Source organism: Mus musculus, chromosome X, assembly GCF_000001635.26.
Source record: "Mus musculus strain C57BL/6J chromosome X, GRCm38.p6 C57BL/6J".
Classification (NCBI taxonomy): domain Eukaryota; kingdom Metazoa; phylum Chordata; class Mammalia; order Rodentia; family Muridae; genus Mus; species Mus musculus.
The window spans coordinates 102,131,579-102,157,331 of record NC_000086.7 but is presented as its reverse complement, the minus strand read 5'-3'; the positions used below and the strand labels follow the sequence as shown (position 1 = coordinate 102,157,331).

The following is a 25,753-nucleotide window of genomic DNA, read 5'->3' as shown; positions in this document are numbered from 1 at the left end:
AACATTCACACTCACCGCCACGCAGTTAGGACGGAACTGAAACCACCACCGGTCACGTGAATCAGCAGCCCCCCCCCCCTCCAAAAAAAAAAAAAAAAAAACCCAAAACGTAAGGCCACTCTAGCTAACGTAGCTAGCTAGCGCCAGTGCTCGAGGGCGCAGGCGCAAGACCTTCCTGGGCGGGGCTCAGGAAACCGCGCTCGAGCGCCAGATCCCGGATTGGCCCGCCGCGAGGCGGGCAGTTGGCTCTACCAGTCTAGTGCGTGAGCCCAGCCTGGGTAAGGCGGGAGCGAGCGAAATTCAAGCGCGGTTTTAACTGGGAGTCTCCTTTCCTGGGCTCTCCGGATTCCCTGGCCATGGAGGCTTCCCAAGGCTTAGCGGAAGTGGAGACTTTGAGCCCACAACTGGCCGAGAGTTACCTGAGGTATGTTTGGGTCTCCGGACGGGTCGAACTTGCAGTCCCTGGCCTGGGGTTGAGGTGGAGTGGCTCCCACCTCCCCCTAGGATCTGCTGTGGCTTTGACCAGATTTCTATTTCGGGGAGCTCGCCCTGCCAAGTCACTCGTAAGTCAAATAACTCTTGAGTATGAACTCTTTAAGAGCCTGAATTTTAATTAACTGATGAAATCTTTGAGTCTTTCTAACTCGCCAACCGCCAGACCTGGGAGAAAAGAGGAAAAATAGTCCCTAAGTTGTTAGCAATTGGGTAGTGAAAATGGGATCTGAAACAGAAATACTTTATGGTGTTTGATGGATGCTGTAAAATGTTTTATTTCCCGACCAGAGTGCTGCCATTAAAAGAAAGGGGGTCCAGTTACGAAGGGAAGACATATGCCCCCAAAGGAACCATTAAGCCCAGTGAATGAATACGCTTTCACCAGATGCCTAGGTTGGAATATTTAACTATTAAAAATTGTAGTGCAGGGCTGGAGAGATGACTCAGAGGTTAAGAGCACTGACTGCTCTTCCAGAAGACCCAGGTTCAATTCCCAGCACCCACATAGTAGCTCACAACCATTATGTAACTCCAGTCCTACAGGATCCTATGTTCTGGTACCTATGTGATGTACATGCGCCCCCCCACCCCCGCCCCGCGCGCGCATATGCAAAACACCCGTCTATGCCTATATAATTTTTAAAAGACTACATAAAATATTAGCAAAGGATTTGTAGACATTTCTCTTAAAAAACACATAATGGCAAACAGGCACATGAAAAGGTTGCTCAAAACCACCCCTAAGTAGAGGAAAAAAGATCACAACTATAATGGGGTGTGTGCCATCCCCTCCTGAGACTGAAGATACAGAGGGTTGTGAGCCACCATGTGGGTGCTGGGAACTGAACCAGAGTCCTCTGAAAGAGCAAGCACCTAGTCCTCTTAACTACAGAGTCCTCTCTACAGTATGTAGATTTATGTTGTTAACTTGTAGGGTTTTTTTTCCTTGGAGACAAGGTTTCTCTGTGTGGATCAGGCTGGCCTTGAACTCACAGAGACCCACATACCACTAACTTTTGCTCAGTGCTTGGATTAAAGGCTAGCGCCATCACTGCCAGGCATAGGTTTTGTTTTTTTTTGTTTTTTTTTTTTTTGAGGCAGGCTGCTCTTGAACTCTATCCTTCTCTCTGAGTCCACATAGTGATGGAATTACAGGTACATAGCACCATGTTCCAGTGAATCAACGATCAGTCAGTGGACAGAGCCACCAGTACTCTAAGTAGAGTTTTCCCTCGAGGGACCTCCTCTTAGATAAAAATGGAGAAAAGAATTTCAAGACATACCAGAGGGAAGCAAAGTTAATGAGTCTCTAAATAAACCTGGAGTCTTGTAAGACAGCCCATGGGCGTATGCTTCACAAGAGAGTTGACTCTCGGGGGTCTTCACAGTGGCCACCACTATAAAAAAAGTAAGTGGCTTTCCAAGTTTAATATCACAAAGGATGTAATTTACTATAAGGCTTAAAGATTAAATCACTCTTAAAATGTAATTAAATTAAAAAATAGACGAGCTGGCTTACTTGTTTTTCTCCAAGGATGCTCCTTTACAACTGAAATTCTAAGGTGGTTTTCTTAGGCTCATTGTTTGGATTTAGGATGAGAAGAGTGCTCAGTCAGTGAAACTCAAGAAGTTCATGCAACTTCTGGCCTGAAATAAACAGTTTGTTTGCTGTTTTTTTGGTCTGGTTTGGTTTGGTTTTTCGATACAGGGTTTCCCTGTGTAGCCCTGGCTGTCCTGGAACTCACTCTGTAGACCAGGCTGGCCTTGAACTCAGAAATCCACCTGCCTCTGCCTCCCGAGTGCTGGGATTAAAGGCGTGCACCACCACGCCAGGCTCTGAAGGCATTTTTTTTTAAAGATTTATTTATCATATGTAAGTACACTGTAGCTGTCTTCAGACACATCAGAAGAGGTCTCATGACGGATGGTTGTGAGCCATCATGTGATTGCTGGGGTTTGAACTCAGGACCTTTAGAAGAGCAGTTGGTGCTCTTAACCACTGAGCCATCTCTCCAGCCCCGGCATTTTTTTTTAACAGTTTTTTTTTTTTTTTTTAATCTATATTAGTGGTCTGTGTGCACGGATGCGGTGTCTGACAAAATAGATGACTAGAGAGACAACCGTGGGTACTGGGAACCAAACTCTTATATTTTGGGGTGTGAGCCTAGCCTTTAATGCCTGAGCCATCTCTCCAGCCCTTTTGAGGTTCTCTTATCCTTTCCCTTTACACCATTTAACACAATAGTTGTACCATATGCCTTGCTGCTACCAGTTACTACCGTCCTTCTGGTACTGACTACCTTTCAGAGACATGGAGAGATCCTGTTGTGTTTTTTTGTTTGTTTGTTTTTGGCTTTTTTTCAAGACAGTGTTTCTCTTTGTAGCCCTGGCTGTCCTGGAACTCACTCTGTCGAGCAGGATGGCCTCGAACTCACAGAGATCTGATAGCCTCTGCCTCCAGATTGCTATGTTTTCACCATGACTTGATTCCACCAAAACTCTGGTGGAGATTTAATTGCCCAAGTAATAATCTTGAGAAGTAATGGGCTAGGTGTCAGACTCTCTGTCCTCATCAAGGGGTTAGATGAGAACACCTCTCAGAAGAGCATGTTTGCTTCTGTGTTAGTCACTTTCTGTTGCTGTAGCGGAATATGTGGGGGAAACAGCTTAAGATTTATTTAGGCTCGTGATTTTTGAGGTTGTGGTACATGTTTGGCTGGCTCCATTGCTTTTAGGCTTTCTTTGGGCAAGGCAAAGCTTCATGAGGGAGTAGCAAGGCAGAGGAAGCAGGAAGAGAGGGGTAATCTGGGACAATGTATACCCCTCCTGGCCACAATGGCAGTCACATGCTTCCTCCACCTGGGTCTCATCTTCTAATTCCCACAGCCTCCCAATACCACTATTAGATTATAACTTCAAGAGATTATTGGTCAGTCCTTTGGTTAGGTCAGAGCTCTCTAGATCCAGTTTGAGGCTCAAAAGCCACACCTTTGAACATTACAGTGGGACTAATCCTTCGATGCAAGTTTTCTTCCTCTTTTAATGCATTAGGGTTTTCTTTTTCATTTATTTGTGTGCATTTGTGCATCTGCACACATGAATGTGGAAGTCAGAGGACAACTTAATGAGTTGATTCTCTCCGTCTACACATAATCTGAGTTCTGGAAATTGAATTCAAGCTATCAGACTTGGTGGTAACTGCCTTCACCCTCTTAAGCCATCTTGCTGGCCTGAGGTTTTATTTGGGGGGGGGCGGTAGTTGTGAGTGTAATGTATGTGCATGTATATGAGCGGATCTTTGTGCAAATGCATAAAGGCCAAAGAAGGACACTGTTTATCCCTGCTCTGTCATTCTCCATTCTATTTCTTTGACATAAGATCGTTCAGAAATGTATTTATTTTTTATTTTCTGTGCATTGGCGTTTTGCCAGCATGTATGTCTGGGTGAGGGTTTCCGATCTTAGAGTTACAGACAGTTGTAAGCTACTGGGTGCTGGGATTTGAACTTGGGTCTTCTAGAAGAATAGTCAGTGCTTTTAACTGCTGAGTTATCTCTCCAGTCCCCATAGATCATTTCTGATACAAGGTGGGTGGAGGAAATTCACATATATGCACATATACTTTCAAGCAATTTCAGCAGTGTTTTGAGACATATTTTCCCTTTATAATAGCACTGGCTGGCTATTCTGGAACTCATTTTGTAGACCAGGCTGGCCTCAAACTCAAAAGAAATCCATCAGTCTTTGCCTCCTGAGTGCTAGGATTAAAGTCATGCACCACTACCACCTGGCTATGGAAACATTCCTTAAATTTCCCTCTTTCTAGGCTGGGCAGTGGTGATGCATGCCTTTAATGCCAGAACTGGGGGGTGGGAACAGAGGCAGTCAGATCTCTGTGAGTGCCAACCTGGTTTACAGAGTTAGTTCCAGGACAGCTAGGGTTACACAGAGAAACCCTGTCTTGGAAAAAGAAAAACAAACAACCTTTTTCTACTCAGACTGGTGGTGTGTGCCTTTAATCCAGCAATTGGGAGGCAGAGGTAGGCAGATCTCTGTGAGTTCCAGACCAGCCTTGGCTACATATCGAGTTTAGGGCTAGCTAGAGTTACATACGACCTTATCTCAAAAGAAAAAAATCGGGCTGGAGAGATGGCTCAGTGGTTAAGAGCACCGTCTGCTCTTCCGAAGGTTCTGAGTTCAAATCCCAGCAACCACATGGTGGCTCACAACTATCCGTAATGAGATCTGATGCTCTCTTCTGGTACATCTAAAAACAGTTACAGTGTACTTAGATATAATAATAAATAAATCTTAAAAAAAAAGAAAAGAAAAAAAAATCCCTTCTCAGGTATGTATACCTGACACATACCTATGTATAGGTTTGTGTCAAGTTGCCAACCAACACAGGCTAAAAGTCCTAGCTCCTTGGCATAAATACTTCTAATAGTCTGTGATGATTTGTGTGATAGGTGTGAGGAGTATTAGGTATATAGGTGTGTGGGTGCATGTATAAGCGTGCATGTGCATATATGTATATAATCATGTGTAGGTCAGGGATAGCCTTAGCTGCCATTCTTCAAGTTCTGTCTACCTTGCTTTTTGTAAAAGCATCCCACATCTGTCATTAGGCTAGGCTGACAGCCCAGCAAGACTCAGGGATCCTCCTGTCTCCATCCCCCAGGTTTGGATTACAAGTGCATGCCACCTTTGTCACTCCCACATAGGTACTGAGTAGCAAACTCTGCTCTTTATGTTTGTGCAGTATCTTAGTTAGGGTTTTACTGCTGTGAACAGATACCATGACCAAGGCAACTCTTTTTTTTTTTTAAGATTTATTTATTTTTATTATATGTAAGTACACTGTAGCTGACTTCAGACACTCCAGAAGAGGGCGTCAGATCTCATTACAGATGGTTGTGAGCCACCATGTGGTTGCTGGGATTTGAACTTTGGACCTTTGGAAGAGCAGTCGGGTGCTCATACCCACTGAGCCATCTCACCAGCCCACCAAGGCAACTCTTATAAGGACAACATTTAATTGGGGTTGGCTTACAGGCTCAGAGGTTCAGTCTGTTATCATCAAGGCAGGAACATGGCAGCATCCAGGCACACTTGGTACAGGAGGAGCTGAGAGTTCTACATCTTCATCTGAAGGCTGCTAGCAGAGTACTGGCTTTCAGGGAGCTGGGATGAGGGTCTTAAAGCCCACACCCACAGTAACATACTTCCTACAACAAGGCCACACCTCTTAATAGTGCCACTCCCTGGGCCAACCATATTCAAACCATCACATGCAGCAAGCATTGTACTGGCTAAACTGTCCTTTCTTTGTTTGCAACATTTTATTTTATATGTGTGTGCTTATGTATATGTACCATGTACATGCAGGAGCCTTAGGAGATCAGAGTCCTACCTTATACAGTTTTGCTTTGTTTTGGAGACAGAACCTTTCTATGTAGCCCTTGCTATTCTGGAACCTCACTGTGTAAACTGGAGTTACAGACAGAGCTGAGCCCATGTTCTCTGCAAGAGTGGTCTCTTGTCCACTGAGGCCCCTGTAATGAGTTTTTTTTTTTTGGTTTTTCGAGACAGGGTTTCTCTGTATAGTCTTAGCTGTCCTGGAACTCACTGTGTAGACCAGGCTGGCCTCGAACTCAGAAATCCGCCTGTCTCTGCCTCCCAAGTGCTGGGATTAAAGGCGTGCGCCACCATGCCCGGCTTGTAATGATTTTAATATGAGTTAAATGTACTGTGGGCTGCATAGTTTTCTGTCAACTTGACACAAGCTAAAGTGATCTGAGAGAAGGGAACCTCAATTAAGAAAGTGCCCTTCTAGGCTTGCCTAAAGCCTGGTCTTATAAAAGCATTTTAGACAAAATGATTCCTGGGGGAGGGCCCAGCCCACTGTGGGTGGTACCATCCCTGGGCTGGTGGTCTGGATAGTATCAAAAAGCAATCAGAGCAAGCCAATAGGGCTTCCATCTGTCAGAAAGGCTAAGATCAAAATACAACTGACAATTCATGCTGGCAAAGAGAGAATGTAGAACAAGGAGAACACTCCTCTTTTGCTGGTTGTAATGCAATCTTCTACAGCCATCATGGAAAACATGGCAATTCCACAGGAAACTTGGAACTAACATATCTCAGGACCCTGCTCTACCATTCCTGGGTATATATCCAAAGGACACTCTACCATACCACAAGCATACTTGTTTAATTTGCTGAGTATTCTCTGTTTAGAGCTGGTACCCCATTTTAATTGGATTATTTGCTTTGTTGATGTCTAGTTTCTTAAGTTCTTTATATATTTTGGATATTAGCCCTTTGTCAGATAGGGAATTGGTGAAAATATTTTCCCATTCTCTAGTCTGCCATTTTATCCTGTTGACAGTGTCTTTTGCTTCCTCCCTTCCTCCATCCAACCAGGAAGTCCCTCTTACTCGCCCAGTGATTGGCTCCTTTATTCATTAGGGGATTGGTTCACAAGAAGTAAGCTGAGTATGCCCATTATCCACAGCTCCTCCTAGGAGAGTGGAATTACCATCAAAATACAAACAGGCCTATCCACAACCTTTCCCCCTTTCTGTTTTAATAAAAAACCAAAACCTTTCTCTCAAATATAAATAGAGAACAACTATTACCATTTTGTAATTTATAAGATATAAGATAGACCTAACACCCAGTCCATCATTTGTGTCATTAGGATAGAACACTGTCCTCTATCCTAACTTAAAGGACTTAGAATTTGCTATGTAGGCCAAGCTGGCCCGCTTCTGCCTCCTAAATGCTGGAATTAAAGGTATTTACTACCATGCTTAGCAATTTTTGTCTTAGTAATATCTGAGTATCTTTATTGTACAAATATCCTGTATATTCCTGTGGCCTCCGGGTGAAAGCATTAACGTCAGCCACCTGGCTACTTTCATGGATCTATGAATTTTTGCATCTCAATAAAGAGTCAGAAAATCTGATGTTGATGTTAGAAATCTGTGTCTTAACAAGCCCCCATTCCAAGAAACTCTAGAAATAGAAAATTGAGAATCATTGCCCTTAATTTTTTTGTGGTACTAGGGATTGAATCTAGGGCTTTGTGAATGGTAAGCAAGTGTTCTACTATTGAGTTATATCACCAGCCTGAGAATCAATTTTTAAGCCTTTTGAGACAAAGATCATGAGAGCAGGCTGGCCTTGAGCTCATGATCTTTCTGCCTCCACTGGAATTACAGGTGTGAGACATCACACCTAGCTTGGGAAATCTTTAAAGGCTGAGTGAGGTGAAGTTAGCTTAATAAAAGAGGAGAGTGTTCTAGCAAGAGGACAGTGGTGTGAACCTGTACTTAGAGGTAACAGAGAAGCATACTGGATGCATGGACTTAGAATAATATTTGTAAGGTAGAAGGGTCAAGCGTGATGGTGGATGCCTTTGATCCCAGCACTCAGGTGGCAGAATCAGGCAGATCTCTGAGGCCAGGCCAATCTGATCTAGCCTACACAGTGAATTTCTGAATAGCCAGACATACCCTGTCTTCAAAACAAAAATGTGTAAGGTAGGATGTGACTGGTAAGATTAGAGGGGTCATAGATTGCTGGCTATGTTAGAGAGGACTTGTAATACCAGATTAAGCAGCTTAAGCTTTGTAGACTATGGGTCCACCAGAGACATTTTTGAGTTAACACCTTTATTGAATGCCTATGCCGGGCATTTGCCTATTGATACTGTACAGTTCAGTGACATTCATTATATTCACATATTTGAGAATATGGTGTGTTCAAATAATTGTGCACTTTTCACTATAGCCAATTTTTGGATATTTTCATTACCTTTCAAAGACATTATTTTTTAAAAAACCTATAGTTTATTTTTATTTTTTGTACATTAGTGTTTTGTCTGCATGTATGTCTGTGTGAGGGTGTCAGAAGCCCTGGAACTGGGCTATAAAGGGTTGTGAGCTGCCATGTGGGTGCCAGAAATTGAACTCGTGTCCTCTTAACCTCTGAGCCATCTTTCCAGCCCCACAAAGAAATTCTTAACTGTTTAGCCATCATTCCATTTGGTTTTGGTTTCCATTTCCCTGATAACTAACATGGAGCATCTTTTTATGTTCTTCTCTTTTTAAAAATTATAAATTTTAGTGCAGAGTAAATATGCAAATGAATGGGATTCTCAGATTTTGCATATATGTTTATAGTATATATTGATCATGTTCACCGTACCTTTATAGAGCAGGCTGGCCTGGAATTTAGGGATCCACCTGCCTCTGCCTCTCCTATGCTGAGATTAACAGTGTGCATGACACTATACCCGGCCTCACCCACTTTTATGCCTTCCTCTGTTCCTTTCCTTTCCTCTTCTCTTTCTCCTATCCCAGTCCCCAATAGATACCTCTTCTTTAAGCTTCAGGTTGGTTCAGGTTGGTTTGTGGCTTTTTCTCCTCTTGGGGGGTTGGGAAGGGAGATCTTGCTGCAAATAAGTGGATTGGGGGGGGGGGGGCACTGGTGATATCCCTATATTCAACCCTTCAGAACTATAGAGAAAAATATTTCATTTTTTATGGTCAGATAATGCTCAATTGTGTGTTTTATTATTATTATTTTATAATTCCTATAAAGGTAAGGAACTTTTCTATGCCTGCCCTAGCTCTGAAATAATGGCACAGACCAGGTATATTCTAAGCTTCTTTGACTATAGCTGAGTAGGGTACTCATCTATTCTAACCTGACTATGCTGGCCTGGCCTATTTCCCAGCCACCTGTCCTGTTACTTGCCTGAGTTACTTGTCTGAGTCTGGTCCTGACTAGGATCAGAAGTCCTGTCTTTCTCCTCCCCCACCCAGTTTTTGGGTGAATCAGCTCTTTATTAACCAATCAGAGGTGATAGAAAACAATATATATATTGTCCTGGAACTCACTCTGTAGACCAGGCTAGCCTTGCACTCAGAAATTGACACAATTTCTGACATATTTTAACATCATTGAGACAGGAGATGTTATAACAATCATGACAGTGCCAACATCTGGACTGCGACCAGATCTCTGGGCACGGAAATCAGCATCTGAAATATACACTGTTGTAAAAAAAACATCCCTCAACAAATTCCTTTTTATTTTTTATATGCAGTGGTGTTTTGTTTGCATGTATGTCTATGTGAGGGCATTAGACCCTTTGGAACTGGAGTTACAGACATTTGTAAGCTGCCATGTGGTTGCTGGGAATTGAATCAGGGTCCTCTGGAAGAGTAGTCAGTGCTCTTAACCTCTGAGCCATCTCTCCAGCCCTTCAATTGTATAGTTGTATTACATATATGTATATGGGGAGCCTGGCTGATTCCATAACATGGGTATTATGTATAGCGCTGTGATGAACATGGGTATGGGTCTCTATACTAAGGTAAGTGATTTTGGTGGGTAAATGCTCAGAAGTGATATAATTGGATTATATAGTGGTTTTGTTCTCATTCTTGAGAATGTCTTCCATAGAGACTTACTAATGTACGTTCCCAACAGTAATTGTTTACTTATTGCTACTGTGTGCGATCTGTGTGCAGGTGTCAGATGATGGCTTTGGGATTTGCTTGACGGCATTAGAAACCCAATTTAGTTACAGGGCTGGATGAGCCTCAGCTGGTAAAGTGGTTGCCTAGCCATGCACAAAGCCCTGAGTTCAATCTCAGCACTACATATAAAACTGGGCATAGAAGATGCCTAAAATTCCCAGCACTCATGAGGTAGAGGCCAGAAGATAGTTTAAAGTCAACCTTGGCTATATAGTGAGTTTAAGAAGAATTTCAAGGGATACTTGAGAGTGCCTTAAAAAAAAAAAGCCCAACTACAGTGTGGATTCCAAAATGAACTGTAAAGCTTTCATAGGTTAACTATTCAGTCTGTTTCCTCTCTTGAGAATTGGCTTCAGAGGCTCCTTCATGCCAAGCAAATATTCTACCACTTGAGCTTATTTCCAAGTCCCATGTCACATTATTTTTTTTATTTTTTCTTTTTTAAAATAGATATGTGCAAGAAGCCAAAGAAGCAGCTAAGAATGGAGATCTGGAAGAATCATTGAAACTTTTCAATTTGGCAAAGGACATTTTTCCCACCAAAAAGGTGATGAGCAGAATCCAGAAACTCCAGGAAGCTTTGGAGCAGTTGGCAGAAGAAGAAGATGATGATGAATTTATAGATGTGTGCAGCTCTGGCTTGCTGCTTTACCGAGAGCTGTATGAGAAACTCTTTGAGCACCAGAAAGAAGGCATCGCTTTTCTCTATAGCCTGTATAAGGATGGAAGAAAAGGGGGCATCTTAGCAGATGATATGGGACTGGGGAAGACTGTTCAGATCATTGCTTTCCTGTCAGGTATGTTTGATGCTTCACTTGTGAATCATGTGCTATTGATCATGCCAACCAATCTCATTAATACATGGGTCAACGAATTTGCCAAGTGGACTCCAGGAATGAGAGTGAAAACCTTTCATGGCTCCAGCAAGAGTGAACGCACTAGAAGCCTGACACGGATTCAACAAAGGAACGGCGTTGTGATCACTACCTACCAAATGTTACTCAATAATTGGCAGCAACTTGCAAGCTTTAATGGACAAGCATTTGTATGGGACTACGTCATCCTTGATGAAGCCCATAAGATCAAAAGCGCCTCTACCAAGTCAGCAGTGTGTGCACGTGCTATTCCTGCAAGTAATCGCCTCCTCCTCACAGGTACACCAGTCCAGAATAACCTGCAAGAACTCTGGTCCCTGTTTGATTTTGCTTGCCAAGGCTCCTTGTTAGGAACATTAAAAACTTTTAAAATGGAGTATGAGCATCCGATTATTAGAGCAAGAGAGAAGGATGCCACCCCTGGGGAAAAAGCCTTGGGACTTAAGATATCTGAAAATTTAATGGAAATCATAAAACCCTATTTTCTAAGGAGGACCAAAGAAGAAGTGCAGACGAAAAAGGCAGACAATCCAGAGGCCAGACTTGGTGAAAAGAATCCAGCTGGTGAAGCCATTTGTGACATGTTTTCCCTTGCCAGGAAAAATGATTTAATTGTTTGGATACGCCTTCTGCCTTTACAAGAGGAAATTTATAGGAAGTTTGTGTCTTTAGATCACATCAAGGAGTTGTTAATGGAGACACGCTCACCTCTAGCTGAGCTGGGTGTCTTAAAGAAGCTCTGTGACCACCCTAGGCTGCTGTCTGCACGAGCTTGCCGTTTGCTGAATCTAGGAACTGCCACATTCTCTGCTCAGGATGAAAACGAGCAAGAAGATGTCTCAAATATGAACAGCATTGATCACTTACCTGACAAAACCCTGATACAAGAGTCTGGAAAAATGATATTCTTAATGTCCCTGCTAGAAAGACTTCAAGATGAAGGACATCAAACTCTGGTGTTTTCTCAGTCGATAAAAATTCTCAACATCATCGAGCGTCTCTTAAAGAACAAGCACTTTAAGACATTGCGAATTGATGGCACAGTTACTCATCTTTGGGAACGAGAAAAAAGAATTCAGTTATTCCAGCAAAATAAAGAATACTCAGTTTTTCTACTTACCACTCAAGTAGGTGGTGTTGGCCTAACATTAACTGCAGCGACTAGAGTTGTCATTTTTGACCCTAGCTGGAACCCTGCAACTGATGCTCAGGCTGTGGATAGAGTTTACCGAATTGGCCAAAAAGAGAATGTTGTGGTTTATCGACTAATCACTTGTGGAACTGTAGAAGAAAAGATATATAGAAGACAGGTTTTCAAGGACTCCTTGATCAGACAAACTACTGGTGAGAAGAAGAACCCATTCCGCTATTTCACCAAACAAGAGTTAAAAGAGCTCTTCACAGTTGGGGACCTGCAGAAGTCTGCGACCCAGATGCAGCTTCAGTGTCTACATGCTGCTCAGCGGAGATCTGATGAGAAACTAGATGAGCATATTGCCTACCTCCACTTGCTGGGCATAGCAGGAATCTCAGACCATGATTTGATGTTCACCCGTGATCTGTCTGTTAAAGAAGAGCTTGACATGCTAGAAGACTCTCAGTACATTCATCAGAGAGTTCAAAAAGCTCAATTCCTTGTTGAATCTGAGTCTCAAAATACAGTGCAAAGACAAACGACTGGAATTGAGGAGACCTGGCTCAAAGCACAGGAATTTCCTTCTCAACAGAAGAAGAAAGGTACTGAATTCAACAAACCTCAGCCCCAGCCTTCACGCCTTCTGACTAAACCTACCCAGGTAGAGGCTATCAGTTCTCAAATGGCCAGTATAACCATTTGCGATCAGTCTGCAGAGAGTGAGCCCCAAGAGCACTCTGAGGTACATGATGTCACTTCACTGCAAGGTAGTCACCACTTCAACAGTACATCTGATGCTGGCACTATAGCTTCTTTACCCCAGGGGGCTGAAAGTATAGGCGAAGTTTCTACTGACTCTTTATTGAGCCCTGCAAAAGGTTTTGCAGCTGAAAATGATGCTATGCAGAAGAAGGGATTACAAGCATCACCTGGGCAAGAGGCCCCATCAGAGAACCTGGGAAGTTTTCATTATTTACCTAGAGAATCCAGCAAGGCCAGTCTTGGGCCAAATTTAGATCTACAGGATAGTGTGGTTTTATATCACCGCAGTCCCACAGCAAATGAAAACCAAAACCTAGAATCAGATGTACCCATGATTGAAATATCTGATGACTTGTCTGAACCTCCTAGCGCACTGCAGGGTGCTCAAGCAATCGAGGCCCAGTTGGAGTTGAAAGAGGATGACCCTTTAAAATCACCACCACAATATGCATGTGATTTCAATCTTTTCCTGGAAGACTCTGCAGACACTAGACAAAACCTCTCCAGCAAGTTTTTGGAACATGTTGAGAAAGAAAAAAGCTTGCAAAGCCCTGCAGCTAACTCCAGGGCAAAGTCAGCACTTACTCTCAGTTTGGATTCTTCTCCTAAGAGTGATGAAGAATCAGAAGTGATTAGTGTGAAAACCAAAAGCAAAACTAGAAGGATCCTCTCAGATGATGAAGATGAAGATGAAGAAGATGCTTTTAAAGGTAGTCATACAAATTCAATTAACATCTCTCCCTTTCCATTCTCATCTGTGAAACAATTTGATGCTTCAACTCCCCAAAGTGGCAGCAATCCATCTCGAAGGTTCTTTTCACCTAAAACACCAGGTGAAGTGAATACGTCCTTACATTCTAGGAGGTCCCTGGCTTCTAGGAGGTCTCTGATCAATGTGGTTTTAGATGATGTGGAAGATATGGAGGAAAGGCTTGATAACAGCAGCGAGGAGGAGAGTGAGCCAGGGCTTTCAGAAGAGAACAATGAAGAAGAAGCCTTAGCCTGCACAGAAGAGCAGCCTTCTGGGGCAACACTGGCTTCAGGAAACAAGTCCAGCAACTTGACCATGTCTGAGCCTACTTCTCCAGCCCCACAAAGCTCTCCCTGTGCTCCTGAACCTTCGTCAAGTGACCCTATGCCTGATCCTCCCCAGGATCTGGCAGTGGAGGCTGGTAATGACTATGAGAGTCTTGTAGCTCGTGGGAAAGAACTGAAAGAGTGCGGGAAGATACAGGAGGCTCTCAACTGCTTAGTTAAAGCACTTGATATAAAAAGTGCAGATCCTGAGGTCATGCTCATGACTTTAAGTTTGTATAAGCAGCTGAACATTTGAGAACTTTATAGCCTATTTCTTATGTCTAAAATGCAATTGAATATAAATGTTTTGTTCAGCAGTTCTTCCCTTGAATATTTCATTTTTTCCCCTTTAGGCATACTTTGCAAACTTTCAGAAGTGTTACCTAAAGTTTTGTGAAGCTGTTCTGGCTATTTTTACTGTGAAAAGGGCCATTTTGTCTGTTAGCTCAGTTCTGAAAATTAAAGTGCCTTTTCTCCAGAGTGTTTCCATTCATTTTCTTTCACAAGGTGGTAGACAGAAACTCTTTAGTTCCAATAAGCTCGTCATTTAGCATTCCAAATCTAAGATAGCCTTAATAATGTGCCGTTTGTGCTTCCAGCTTAGCTGCATACAGTACCTGTACTAGCATTCTTGGGCACTTGTAGCCTGCCCTGGAGTTGCTCTACCAACTGGTTAGCTATTCTTCACTTACTCTGGACTATGCTTTTCTTCAACCCAGTTATGTGGTGTGTGTGTGTGTGTGGGGGGGGTGTTCTTCAGTTTTTTGAGACAAAGTTTTACATAGCTCTGGCTGGCCTGGAACTCAGGGAGATAGCTCCACCTGCCTCTGCCTCCCTGGAGCTGGGATTAAGGATGTATAACACTATGTCCCACTTATACTGGTGTTTGGATGCTATCACATCCTCTCTTTTGATTGTTGACTACATAAGAATCCGATTCACCTTCAGAAACACCAAGTGCAGCATATGCTGTCACCAAAGATTTAGTGTTTACAATGTGCCTACTGGATATTGAGTATATCACACAGGCCTCTTGTTTAATCCTTACCATAACCTTTGAGGTGGAGGGTGGTGTTTTTGTGTTTGAACTGAAACATCTAAGACTCACTGTGACCTGCCCATGATGAATGACATAGTAAGGCATAAAACTGACTTAACTTTGTACTGAATGAAAAGCAACTTTGTAACACTGAGTTCATTTTACTTTCATCACCATGACACCCAGTGTGGTGGTGGAAGTCCATACCAGAACACTTCTCTGGACACCAACCAGTGACCTGCAATTCAGTTTGGACACAACCCAGAGTTAGTGGGAGACTACAAGTTTTAGGCCTCAGTTCCACAAAGTCTGCCTTTATAGGGTAGTGTTAAAAGAATATTCTCCCAGTGTGTGTGGGGAGCCGCCCTCACATTCGCCATTGCAAGATGGCGCTGACATCCTATGTTCTAAGTGGTAAACAAATAATCTGCGCATGTGCCAAGGGTAGTTCTCCACCCCATGTGCTCTGCCTTCCCCGTGACGACAACTCGGCCGATGGGCTGCAGCCAATCAGGGAGTGACACGTCCTAGGCGGAGGATAATTCTCCTTAAAAGGGACGGGGTTTCACCATTCTCTCTCTTGCTCTCTTGTGCTCTGGCTCCTAAAGATGTAAGCAATAGAGCTCTTGCTCTCTTGCTCTCTGGCTCCTGAAGATGTAAGCAATAAAGCTTTTGCCGCAGAAGATTCCGGTTTGTTGTGTTCTTCCTGGCCGGTCGCGAACGCGTGTAAGAAGTGTGGAAGGACTAAGCAATATCTATACCTTTTCTAGAGGTTCTAATGACAAACCAAAGTATGATTCAGTCTGGAGAACCAACGAGTTTGTGGGTTTACTTACAGTGCATGAGTGAGGAGTTATTGACTGAAGCATGCATGAGCAAAGAAGTCACACTGAGAAAGTCCACTCAGTGTGGTGATGACTTCCCCTTGGCTACATAGATGGAACCCCCTTCCCCCAGTCCTTTCCAGCCTATACACTGTAGCCTCTCCATGAAATCTAAAGGCTATATAGAACTAGAGCAGCTGTATTTGGGTAAGGGTTCAGTGACCCTCCTTGCCCTTCCTGTGAGAGAATGGCACCATGCCCAGCTATGACGATCTAAATGCAGCTGGTCTTACAACATGGCAGTTCTGCTCAAAGGATAGTAAGACATTACTTAATAACACATTACTACAAATTGGGGTTTTATGCCCTTCCAGGTCACAGAACTTCTAAAAACAGTTTGCTATACTTAGTTTATCAAAGAAAGTAAACCTAGGAACAGGGAATAAAAAGGACGATTAGGTATAGGTCTGAAGGAGGTTGCAGGGAGCTCCCACACCCTCCAGCAACACCCCAACCCCTTCAACCAGGTGTATTAAGCTACCAGTGGTTCTCAACCTTTCTAATGCTGAGACCCGTACAATTGCTCATGTTGTAATGACCCCCAACCATAAAATTACTTCACTGTTACTTAATAACTAACTAAATAAATAAACTTTGCTACTGTTATGAATTGTAAATATCTGTATTTTCCAACAGTCTTAGGCAACCCTTGTGAGGTTGGGGACCTAAACCTTCTCAAACTCAATTGTTTAATGTAGTGCTAGGGATATTTTTGGACAATTAATGACTGCTTAAGTAGTTGGCCATTACCAATGAACCCAAGTTTACAGCCCTGGAGGTTGGGCAGTCCCACCCCTCTAATGAAACCTTGGTCTTATGGCCACCTGCTTCCATTCCAGAGCTGAGACAGAGGAGGATGGTGTCTAGCCACCAATCATTTCATCAGCAAACACATCATTCAGTAGATTTTCAGGGCTTTAGGAACTATGTGCCAGGAGCCAAGAACAAAGACCAATTTTTCATAGCTCCCTGTATTCAAAGTTTCTAACAATGCTCTTAAAAGAGAATGCCCCCCCCCCGCACCCTCCCCTCCATGGTGTGGATTAACTATTACCCTATCCTTAAGTTCTGTGAATTCAAGAACTCACCTTGTCTTGTGCAGTAGTGTATCCCCAGGGTCTAGAAGAATTCAATTTAGATGACAACTGTTCAACAAACATCTGAAAATGAAGACTCACGTAAAGGTTTGGTAAGCACCGATTCCCACCAAGGTTGTTAGGTGAGGACAGGAGACTGCCCCTGTTTTAGATGCTCCACACAGAAACCTTCACAGGTCAAGTGTTCAGAGGAAAACACTCGGGCTTGACCTTTGGGGGATAGTTCAGCTTGCTACCAGATGGAACTTATCAGTGACTTCACCGAGGGGCTTGCCTAGATCCCCTGATTAGTGATCTCCATGCCTGAGAAAAGACTTCTCCAAATATCTAGCTTCTGGCCTCTTCATACCGCACTGAAGATTTAAGGGGAAAACAAAGGCATTTGCACTTTGGACTCTTGTTCCCATATCACCCACCGTGGCCTCAGTCCTGCCCCTACCTAACCTCACTTTGCACACAGAACCCCTGCCTTTGCATTCCCCACTGCTCCCAAGTTTCCTGCAGCTGCTTTTTAAAATTGGAGACAGGGTTTCTCTGTGTAGCCCTGGCTGTCCTGGAACTTACTCTGTAGACCAGGCTGGCCTCAAACTCAGAAATCTGCCTGCCTCTGCCCCCCAAGTGCTGGGATTAAAGGTGTGCACCACCACTGCCCGGCAGTTTCTTCTTTTTTTTTTAAATTAAAAAAAAATGTATTTACTTAGAAGCATTCAGAATGTCAACAAAACAGTCGCTTTTTTTTTTTTGCAATTACACAGTGGTATTCAGTTAACAGAACAACACTTATCTTTGTATAAGCTGCATCAGAGACAACTGAAGATGAAAAAAAATAAAACCCAAAAATAAAACCCAAAGGAAAAAAAAACCAAAAAACAAACTACTGTTCCCATATATAACTAATTTGTGCTGTGCACCAACAAGAACCTGCTTTAAATTTCCATGCCAATTTACAACCCCCAGACTGTATCAGGCAAGGTTAGTGGCTATTGAAAAAAACCACCAGGACAGGGCTATCTAAAGACACATTCTGTAGTGTGTTAACTATACAAAAAAAGACACTGTACAGTTTAAAAACAAATCTTACACAGCCTTACATTTCAATTTTTTCTTTAAAAGCAGTGAGTTGTGTACAGGGGGGGGGGGTTAAATGTTTTATAGACAAGGAAAAAAACTGCGCTAGAACCAACTTATTCATCATCGTTTTCTTCATCTTCCTCCTCCTCTTCATCCTCCTCCTCCTTATCTTCCGCTTCCTTCTTTTTCTTGCTCTTTTCAGCCTTGACTACCCCCTTTTCACTGCATCTTGTTTTCCCTTAGCTCTGTAGGCAGCAATATCCTCGTACTTTCCCTTCAGCTTGGCAGCCTTCTTCTCATAGGGCTGCTTGTCATCTGCTGCAGTGTTGTTCCACATCTCTCCTAGTTTCTTTGCAACATCACCAATGGATAAGCCAGGATGCTCGCCTTTGATTTTGGGGCAGTACTCAGAACAGAACAAGAAGAAGGCCAAAGGAGGCCTCTTGGCTGCATTGAGGTTCTTGAACTTATTTTTGGTCTCCCTTTGGCTGGGGGGGGGGGGTGGATGTAGGTTTTTATTTCTCTTTTATAACAAGCCTTGTCAGCCTTTGCCATATCTTCAAATTTTCCCCTTTTCTTTAGCAGACATGGTCTCCCACCTCTCTGAGCACTTCTTGGAGAACTCTGAGGAGTTGACAGAAGCATCCGGGTGCTTCTTCTTGTGCTCCTCCCAGAAGGTTTGCACAAAGAATGCATATGAGGACATTTTGCCTCTCGGCTTCTTTGCCCATGTTTAGTTGATTTTCCTCCGCAAGGCAGAGTTGCCCAGTGCCGGTCCGGCTCTCGCTTGCCCCAGCGCTGTCTCTATAGAGCTCAATGTACTGCAATGGCTGTGAGAGCGGGAGCCAGATGACCCCCTTTAAATTTATTTATTTTTTTACACTCCATATTTTATTCCCTGCCCCCATCCACCCTCTGACTGCTCCACATCCCACACCTACTCCCCAGCCCCCTGTCTCCACGTGGATGTCCTCACCCCCCACCCCACCTGATCTCTAAACTCCCTGGGGCCTCCAGTCTCTTGAGGGTTAGGTACATCATCTCTGAATGGACACAGACCCAGCAGTCCTCTGCTGTATGTGTGTTGGGGGCCTCATTTCAGCTGGTGTATGCTGCCTGTTTGGTGGTCCACTGTTTGAGAGATCTCGGGGGTCCAGATTAATTGAGACTGCTGGTCCTTCTACTGGATCGCCCTTCTCCTCAGCTTCTTTCAGCCTTCCCTAAGTCAACAACAGGGGTCAGCGGCTTCTGTCCATTGGTTGGGTGCAAATATCTGCATCTGACTCTTTCAGCTGCTTGTTGGGTCTCTCTGGGGGCAGTCATGCTAGGTCCCTTTTTGTGAGTGCTCCATAGCCTCAGTAATAGTGTCAGGCCTTGGGACTTCTTCCCCTTGGGCTGGATCCACTTTGGGCCTGTCGCTAGACCTTTTCCTCAGGCTCCTTTCCATTTCCATCCCTGTAATTCTTTCAGACAGGAACAATTAATTATGGGTCAGAGATGTGACTGTGGGATGGCAACCCCATCCCTCACTTGATGTCCTGTCTTTCTGCTGAAGATGGGCATTTCATCTAAGGTCCCACCCTTTGACTCTTGTGAGTCTCTCACCTCCCAGGTCTCTGGTGCATTCTGGAGGGTCCCCCCAACCTATTTCCAGAGGTTGCCTGTTTCCATTCTTTCTGCTGGCCCTCAGGGCTTCAGTCCTTTTCCCTCATCCAATACCAGATCAGATTCCCCTCTCCCCCCACTCCCCACCCCATCCACTTTCCTTCCCAGGCCCCTCCCTCCCTCCCCACTTGTGATTGCTTTCTTCTCTCTCCCAAGTGGGCATCCTCACTTGGGCATTTCAGCTTGTTGACCTTTTTGAGTTCTGTAGACTGTATCTTGGTTATTCTGTACTTTTTTTGTGACTAACATCCACATATTAGTGAGTACATACCATGCATGTCCTTTGAGTCTGAGTTACCTCACTCAAGATGATATTTTCTTTTTATAAAAAAAGATTTATTTATTATTATACATAGGTACACTGTAACTGACTTCAGATACACCAGAAGAGAGCATCAGATCTCATTACGGTTGGTTGTGAGCTACCATGTGGTTGCTGGGATTTGAACTCAGGACCTTCGGAGCAGTCAGTGCTTTTACCCGCTGAGCCATCTCTCCAGCCCCGATATTTTATTTCTTTTTTGTTTGTTTGTTTGTTTGTTAAACCAAGCTTTACCGATATTTTCTAGTTCCCTTCATTTGCCTGCAAAACTCAGGATGTCCTTGTTCTTAATAGCTGAATAGTATCTCATTGTGTAACTGAACCACATTTTCTGTATCCAGTCTTCAGTTGAGGGACATGTGGGTTGTTTCCAGCTTCTAGCTATTATAAATAAAGCTACTATGAACATAGTGGAGCATGTGTTCTTGTTATATGTTGGAGCATGTTTTGGGTATATGCCCAGGAGTGGTATATCTGGGTCCTCAGGTAGTACTACGTCCAATTTTCTGAGGAACCGCCAGACTGATTTCCAGAGTGGTTGTACCAGTTTGCAATCCCACCAGCAATGGAGGAGTGTTTCTCTTTCTTCACATCCTCACCGAAATGTGTTGTCACCTGAGGTTTTTATCTTACCCATGCTAATTGATATAAGGTGGTATCTCAGGGTTGTTTTGATTTGCATTTCCTGATCACTAAGGACTCTGAACATTTCTTTAGGTGCTTCTCAGCCATTTGAGATTCCTCAGTTGTGAATTCTCTGTTTAGTTCTATTCCCCATTTTTTGATTGGGTTGTTTGGTTCCTGCAGCTTCTTAAGATTGTGCATTTTCTAAGAGTGGCTGGGGGGAGGGTTCTCTCCTGTCCCTCCCCATATCTGATTCTAACCACCCTCATTCCCCTCCCCATCCCTTCTCCCACCCAGTTCCCTCCCTCCGTCTGCCTCTTCTAAGTGAGATTCCCCCTTCTAAGTGAGATTCAAGCATTCTCAGTTGGGCCTTCCTTCTTGTTTAGCTTCTTTGAGTCTGTGGAGTGTAGTATGGATATCACCTCCTGAAGCCAGGCAGGAACCCCAGTGGACACCAACCCACCCACAAAACTTTCATCCCGAAATTTATCCTATTTAACAAAATGCAGGGACAGGGAATGGAGCAGAGACTGAGAAAATGGCCAAACAATAACCATCCCAACTTGAGACCCATCCTATGGGCAAGCACCAATCTCTGACACTATTAATGTTATGCTTGCAGACAGGAGCCTAGCATGACTGCCCTCTGAGAGGCTCCACCCAGCGACTGATTCAGACAGATGCAGACACAGCCAAGTAGTGGATGGAGCTTGGGGACTCTTATGGAAGAGTAGGGGGAAGGATTGTGGGCCCTGAAGAGGATAGGAACTCTACAGGAAGACCAACAGAGTCAACTAACCTGGACCCCTCAGAGTCTGAACCACCAGCCAAAGAGGATACATGGACTGGACATAGGCTGCCCACACATATGTAGCAGATGTGCAGCTTGACCTTCATGTGGGTCCTGAACAACTGGAGCGGGGGCTATCCCAAAAGCTGTTGCCTGTCTGTGGGATATGTTCTCTTAGGTGGGCTGCCTCATCTGGCCTCAGTGGGAGAAGATGTGCCTAGCCCTGCAGAGACTTGATGTGCCAGGGTGGGGGAGTTATCCAGGAGGGGCCCCACCCTCTCAGAGGAGAAGGGGAGGGCAGATGGGGGCAGGGTTGTGGGACAGGGTGACTTGCTGTGGGGGGCAGGGCAACTGAGTGGGATGTAAAGTGAATGAATGAATGAATGAATGAATGAATAAATAAATAAATAAAATGTTGCAAACTCTTTTTTAAAAAATTGAACAAACTGGGTGGTGGCAGTGCAGGGACCTAGCAGTGGCATATATCATCATGTGCTACCACAGTCACCAGGTGCTCCAGGTGTGGGCTGCATATAAAAAGACTGTCCACCACTCCAGTGCACTCTTTCTCTCTGTTCCCATGTTTTCTCCCCATACCCCATTTTCTGTCCTGTTCTGTGCCCCATCCTCTTCATTGCCATCACGGCTCTGCTCCTGTCCGTCTGCCCGTCTACAGGTCTACTGTCTGCCTTTACCCCTTCTCAAGGTCCTCACTCCCCTCCCTCCCCCCCCAAAAAACCCTTTATACCAGATCTATTGCATAGCATAATTTCTCAAGGACATATCTTGGCATGGGCCTACCAGGTACACCCCTTGCTGCACTGTATTTCATAACATTGTGGGTTTGTTTGGGCTTGTTTGTTCTCCACTACTGCCTCCCCAGAGCTTTACACTTGAGACGCATGAAGTTTTTATTGTTCAAAAAAGATTTTTCTTTGTTCTTTTGAAACAAAAATTTTTGTGTAGCCTGGCTGTCCTGGAACTAGCTCCCTGTACCAGGTTGGCCTAGAACTCAGAGATCCCCCTGCCTTTGCCTCCCAAATGCTAAGATTAAAAGCCTGCATTGCCAGAACTGCAAAAGCTTTGCCTGATTGTCACCCATAGAAATTACAGATTTTATCTCTGTAGATTCTCAGAAGAACCACTAATAGTCATGACTATCAAGGTAGAGCATGTGTTTATTGTGTACAGGGTCTTGAGTTTGATCCCCACAAAAGTGTTTAGATCTTCCATTAGGTGCTATGAAATAAAGATGTACACACATAACAATTTTTAAACTTTCAAATATTTTAGTATATGTGATAATCGATTTATTTTTAAAAAATAAGTTTCAATTTTTAATGTATTTGTATACAATTATGTGTTAGTATACATGTATATCTGTGCCCAGTGTGCACGCTTGGGTCCTGAGGAGGCCAGAAGAGACTAGATCCCCTGAGACTAGAGTAACAGACAGTTGTGAGCTGCCATGTGGCTGCTGGGAATTGAATCTAGGTCCTCTGAAAGAGCAGCCAGAGCTCTTAACCACTGAGCCATCTCTCCAGCGCCCAATCTTATATACTTATTCATGAATTTAATAAAAACTCTGAGAAGCAGGCCAGTAAAGATAGCTCTTACTGTTCTCAGGAGGACCCAAGTTGTGTTCCTAGCATCCATATTGGGTAGCTCACAACTGCCTGTAACTCCAGGTCCTGGGGTTCTGATGCCCTCTTCTGGACTTTCTAAGGGCGTCTGCATACATGCAGTAAACATAAAATCATCAGGCTCACACACATAAATAAAAAATAAAATAAAAATTAAAAAAACAACAGCAATAAAACTAAAACTTTTGAATACAGTGCATGGTAAGAGACTTCATCTTAAAAAAAAAACAAAAAAAAAACAAAAACAAAAAAAAAACAAAAACAAAAAAAAAAACCAAACCAAACCCAACAATAAAACCCTCTCAACTCTGAGAACGGATGTACAGCTTTGGGCACATTGGCAAAGGATTTCCTGTCACAATATTTAAGTCTCTTGGTTTACATGACTTTAATCCCAGATCTGGGGAGGCAGATTTGGGAGGTCAAGGCTAGCCTAGTCTTACAGAGCAAGTTCTAAGTCAGTCAGAGTAATACAGTGAGACCTTGACTGAGAAACAACAACAAAGTCCAAATCTAATAGCGTGAGGTCAAAAAATGTCTCTCTCTCTCTCTCTTTTTAAAATTTATTAGGTATTTTCTTCACTTACATTTCCAATGCTATCCCAAAAGTCCCCCATACCCTCCTCCCCCACTCCCCTACTCACCCACTCCCACTTCTTGGCCCTGGCGTTCCCCTGTACTGAGGCATATAAAGTTTGCTAGTCCAATGGGCCTCTCTTTCCACTGATGGCCGACTAGGCCATCTTCTGCTACATATACAGCTAGAGACACGAGCTCCGGGGGTACTGGTTAGTTCATAATGTTGTTCCACCTATAGGGTTGCAGACCCCTTCAGCTCCTTGGGTACTTTCTCTAGCTCCTCCATTGGGGACCCTGTGATCCATCCAATAGTTGACTGTGAGCATCCAGAGCTAAACAAAGAATTCTCACCTGAGGAATACCGAATGGCTGAGAAGCACCTGAAGAAATGTTCAACATCCTTAATCATCAGGGAAATGCAAATCAAAACAACCCTGAGATTCCACCTCACACCAGTCAGAATGGCTAAGATCAAAAATTCAGGTGACAGCAGATGCTGGTGAGGATGTGGAGAAAGAGGAACACTCCTCCATTGTTGGTGGGATTGCAAGCTTATACAACCACTCTGGAAATCAGTCTGGCAGTTCCTCAGAAAATTGAACATAGTACTACCGGAGGATCCCGCAATACCTCTCCTGGGCATATATCCAGAAGATGTTCCAACTGGTAAGAAGGACACATGCTCCACTATGTTCATAGCAGCCTTATTTATAATAGCCAGAAGGTGGAAAGAACCCAGATGCCCCTCAACAGAGGAATGGATACAGAAAATGTGGTACATTTACACAATGGAGTACTACTCAGCTATTAAAAAGAATTATTATTTTTTTTCTTTTTCAAGACAGGGTTTCTCTGTGTAGCCCTTGCTGTCCTCAAACTCAGAAATCCACCTGCCTCTGCCTCCTGAGTGCTGGGATTAAAGGTGTGTGCCACCACTGCCTGGCTCAAAATTCTTTAGTCTGCTTCTCCCCTTCGGTTCTAGATGCCAGTCCCAGTGACGTCTACATTTGTTTGGCAGCATTAGGATGGAATCCTGGGACTTTCAAATGTGAGGCAAGTGCTCAATACTGAGCTATACTCCAAGCTCTTTGTATACACTTTTTCCTATCCTAGTGCTAGTTTGCTGTGTACACCGCAGCACCCCTGACTTCATGGTAATCTACTGAACATTTACTTCCCTTCCAAGTCATGCTATAATGAGTATCTTTATGCCCTTTATGCAATACATTCCTAGAAATGGAGTTCCAGGGTCAGTGGGTATATTTCTAAATTGGAGAGTTCTGCCAAATTACTCTCCATAGAGGTTACAATTCACATTCCTACTTCGCTCGTATATTCCCCAGTCATGTTGAATGTCTTGAACTTTACCAGACAGTGGTGGCAGCACATGCCTTTAATCCCAGCACTGGGGAGGCAGAGGCAGGTGAGTTCAAGGTCAGCTTGGTCTACAGATCAAGTTGAGGACAGATAGGGCTATGCAAAGAAACCCTGTCTCAAAAAACAAAAAAATAAAAAATAAATCTTTATAATGCCTTCAGTTTTGTTTGTTTTTTTTTTTTTTTTCTTTTTTTGAGTCAGGCAGGGTCTCTGTGAAGCCCTGGCTGTTTTGGATCCTGCTATGCTGACTGAGCTGGCCTTGAACTCATAGAGATCACAATACCTTTGCCTCCCAAGTGCTAGGATTAAAGGGGTGAGCCACCATGCTCAACCTAAAACTCCTTACATTTTTCGTTTTATCAACTCTTTCAGAATCATCAATACAAGTCCAAGGCTAACTTCCCAAAAGGTCACTTGGTATAAGAGGCCCATTCTTCCCTACTTTCTCCCAGGCTAGTTTTTCTTCCTCAAGCCACAGTATCTAGTTTTTCTGGTTCAATTTTTCAGTCTCTGACTTCCTCTTGAAGATGACACAAATATAACAGGCATTCACAATGTACTGAGTGGGCCACTGTCCTGAGCAAAAAACCAGGTACTAAAAAGCTTTTCAAAGTTTCAAGATGTTTTAGAATTTATTGCCATTATTCATTGTTACAGATTTGTATGTGAGATTATTTACTCTTTGTGGGTGTGGACTGGAGATGGAACCCAGGGCCTTGCTTATGCTAGGTAGGCACTCTTATTACTGAGCTACATCCCCAGCCT

At 43.6% G+C, this 25,753-nt stretch overlaps 1 protein-coding gene and 1 pseudogene across 1 annotated transcript; one reads left to right on the top strand and one right to left on the bottom strand.

The window, feature by feature from the left end:
* The first annotated feature begins 240 nt into the window (after positions 1-240).
* On the top strand, positions 241-14,512 carry Ercc6l (excision repair cross-complementing rodent repair deficiency complementation group 6 like). Its single transcript, NM_146235.3, has 2 exons — positions 241-424; positions 10,499-14,512. The coding sequence occupies exons 1-2, from the start codon at positions 357-359 to the stop codon at positions 14,151-14,153; spliced, it is 3,723 nt and encodes a 1,240-aa protein (NP_666347.2). The 5' UTR covers positions 241-356; the 3' UTR covers positions 14,154-14,512.
* Positions 14,513-18,101: 3,589 nt separating this feature from the next.
* On the bottom strand, positions 18,102-24,958 carry Gm16471 (annotated as a pseudogene).
* Positions 24,959-25,753: the final 795 nt, after the last annotated feature.

Excerpts from the sequence above, each read along its gene's own strand:
- Ercc6l (NM_146235.3), top strand. The coding sequence starts at position 357 with ATGGAGGCTTCCCAAGGCTTAGCGGAAGTGGAGACTTTGAGCCCACAA. Across the intron at positions 425-10,498 it reads CTGGCCGAGAGTTACCTGAG|ATATGTGCAAGAAGCCAAAG; the intron begins GTATGTTTGGGT and ends TTTTTAAAATAG.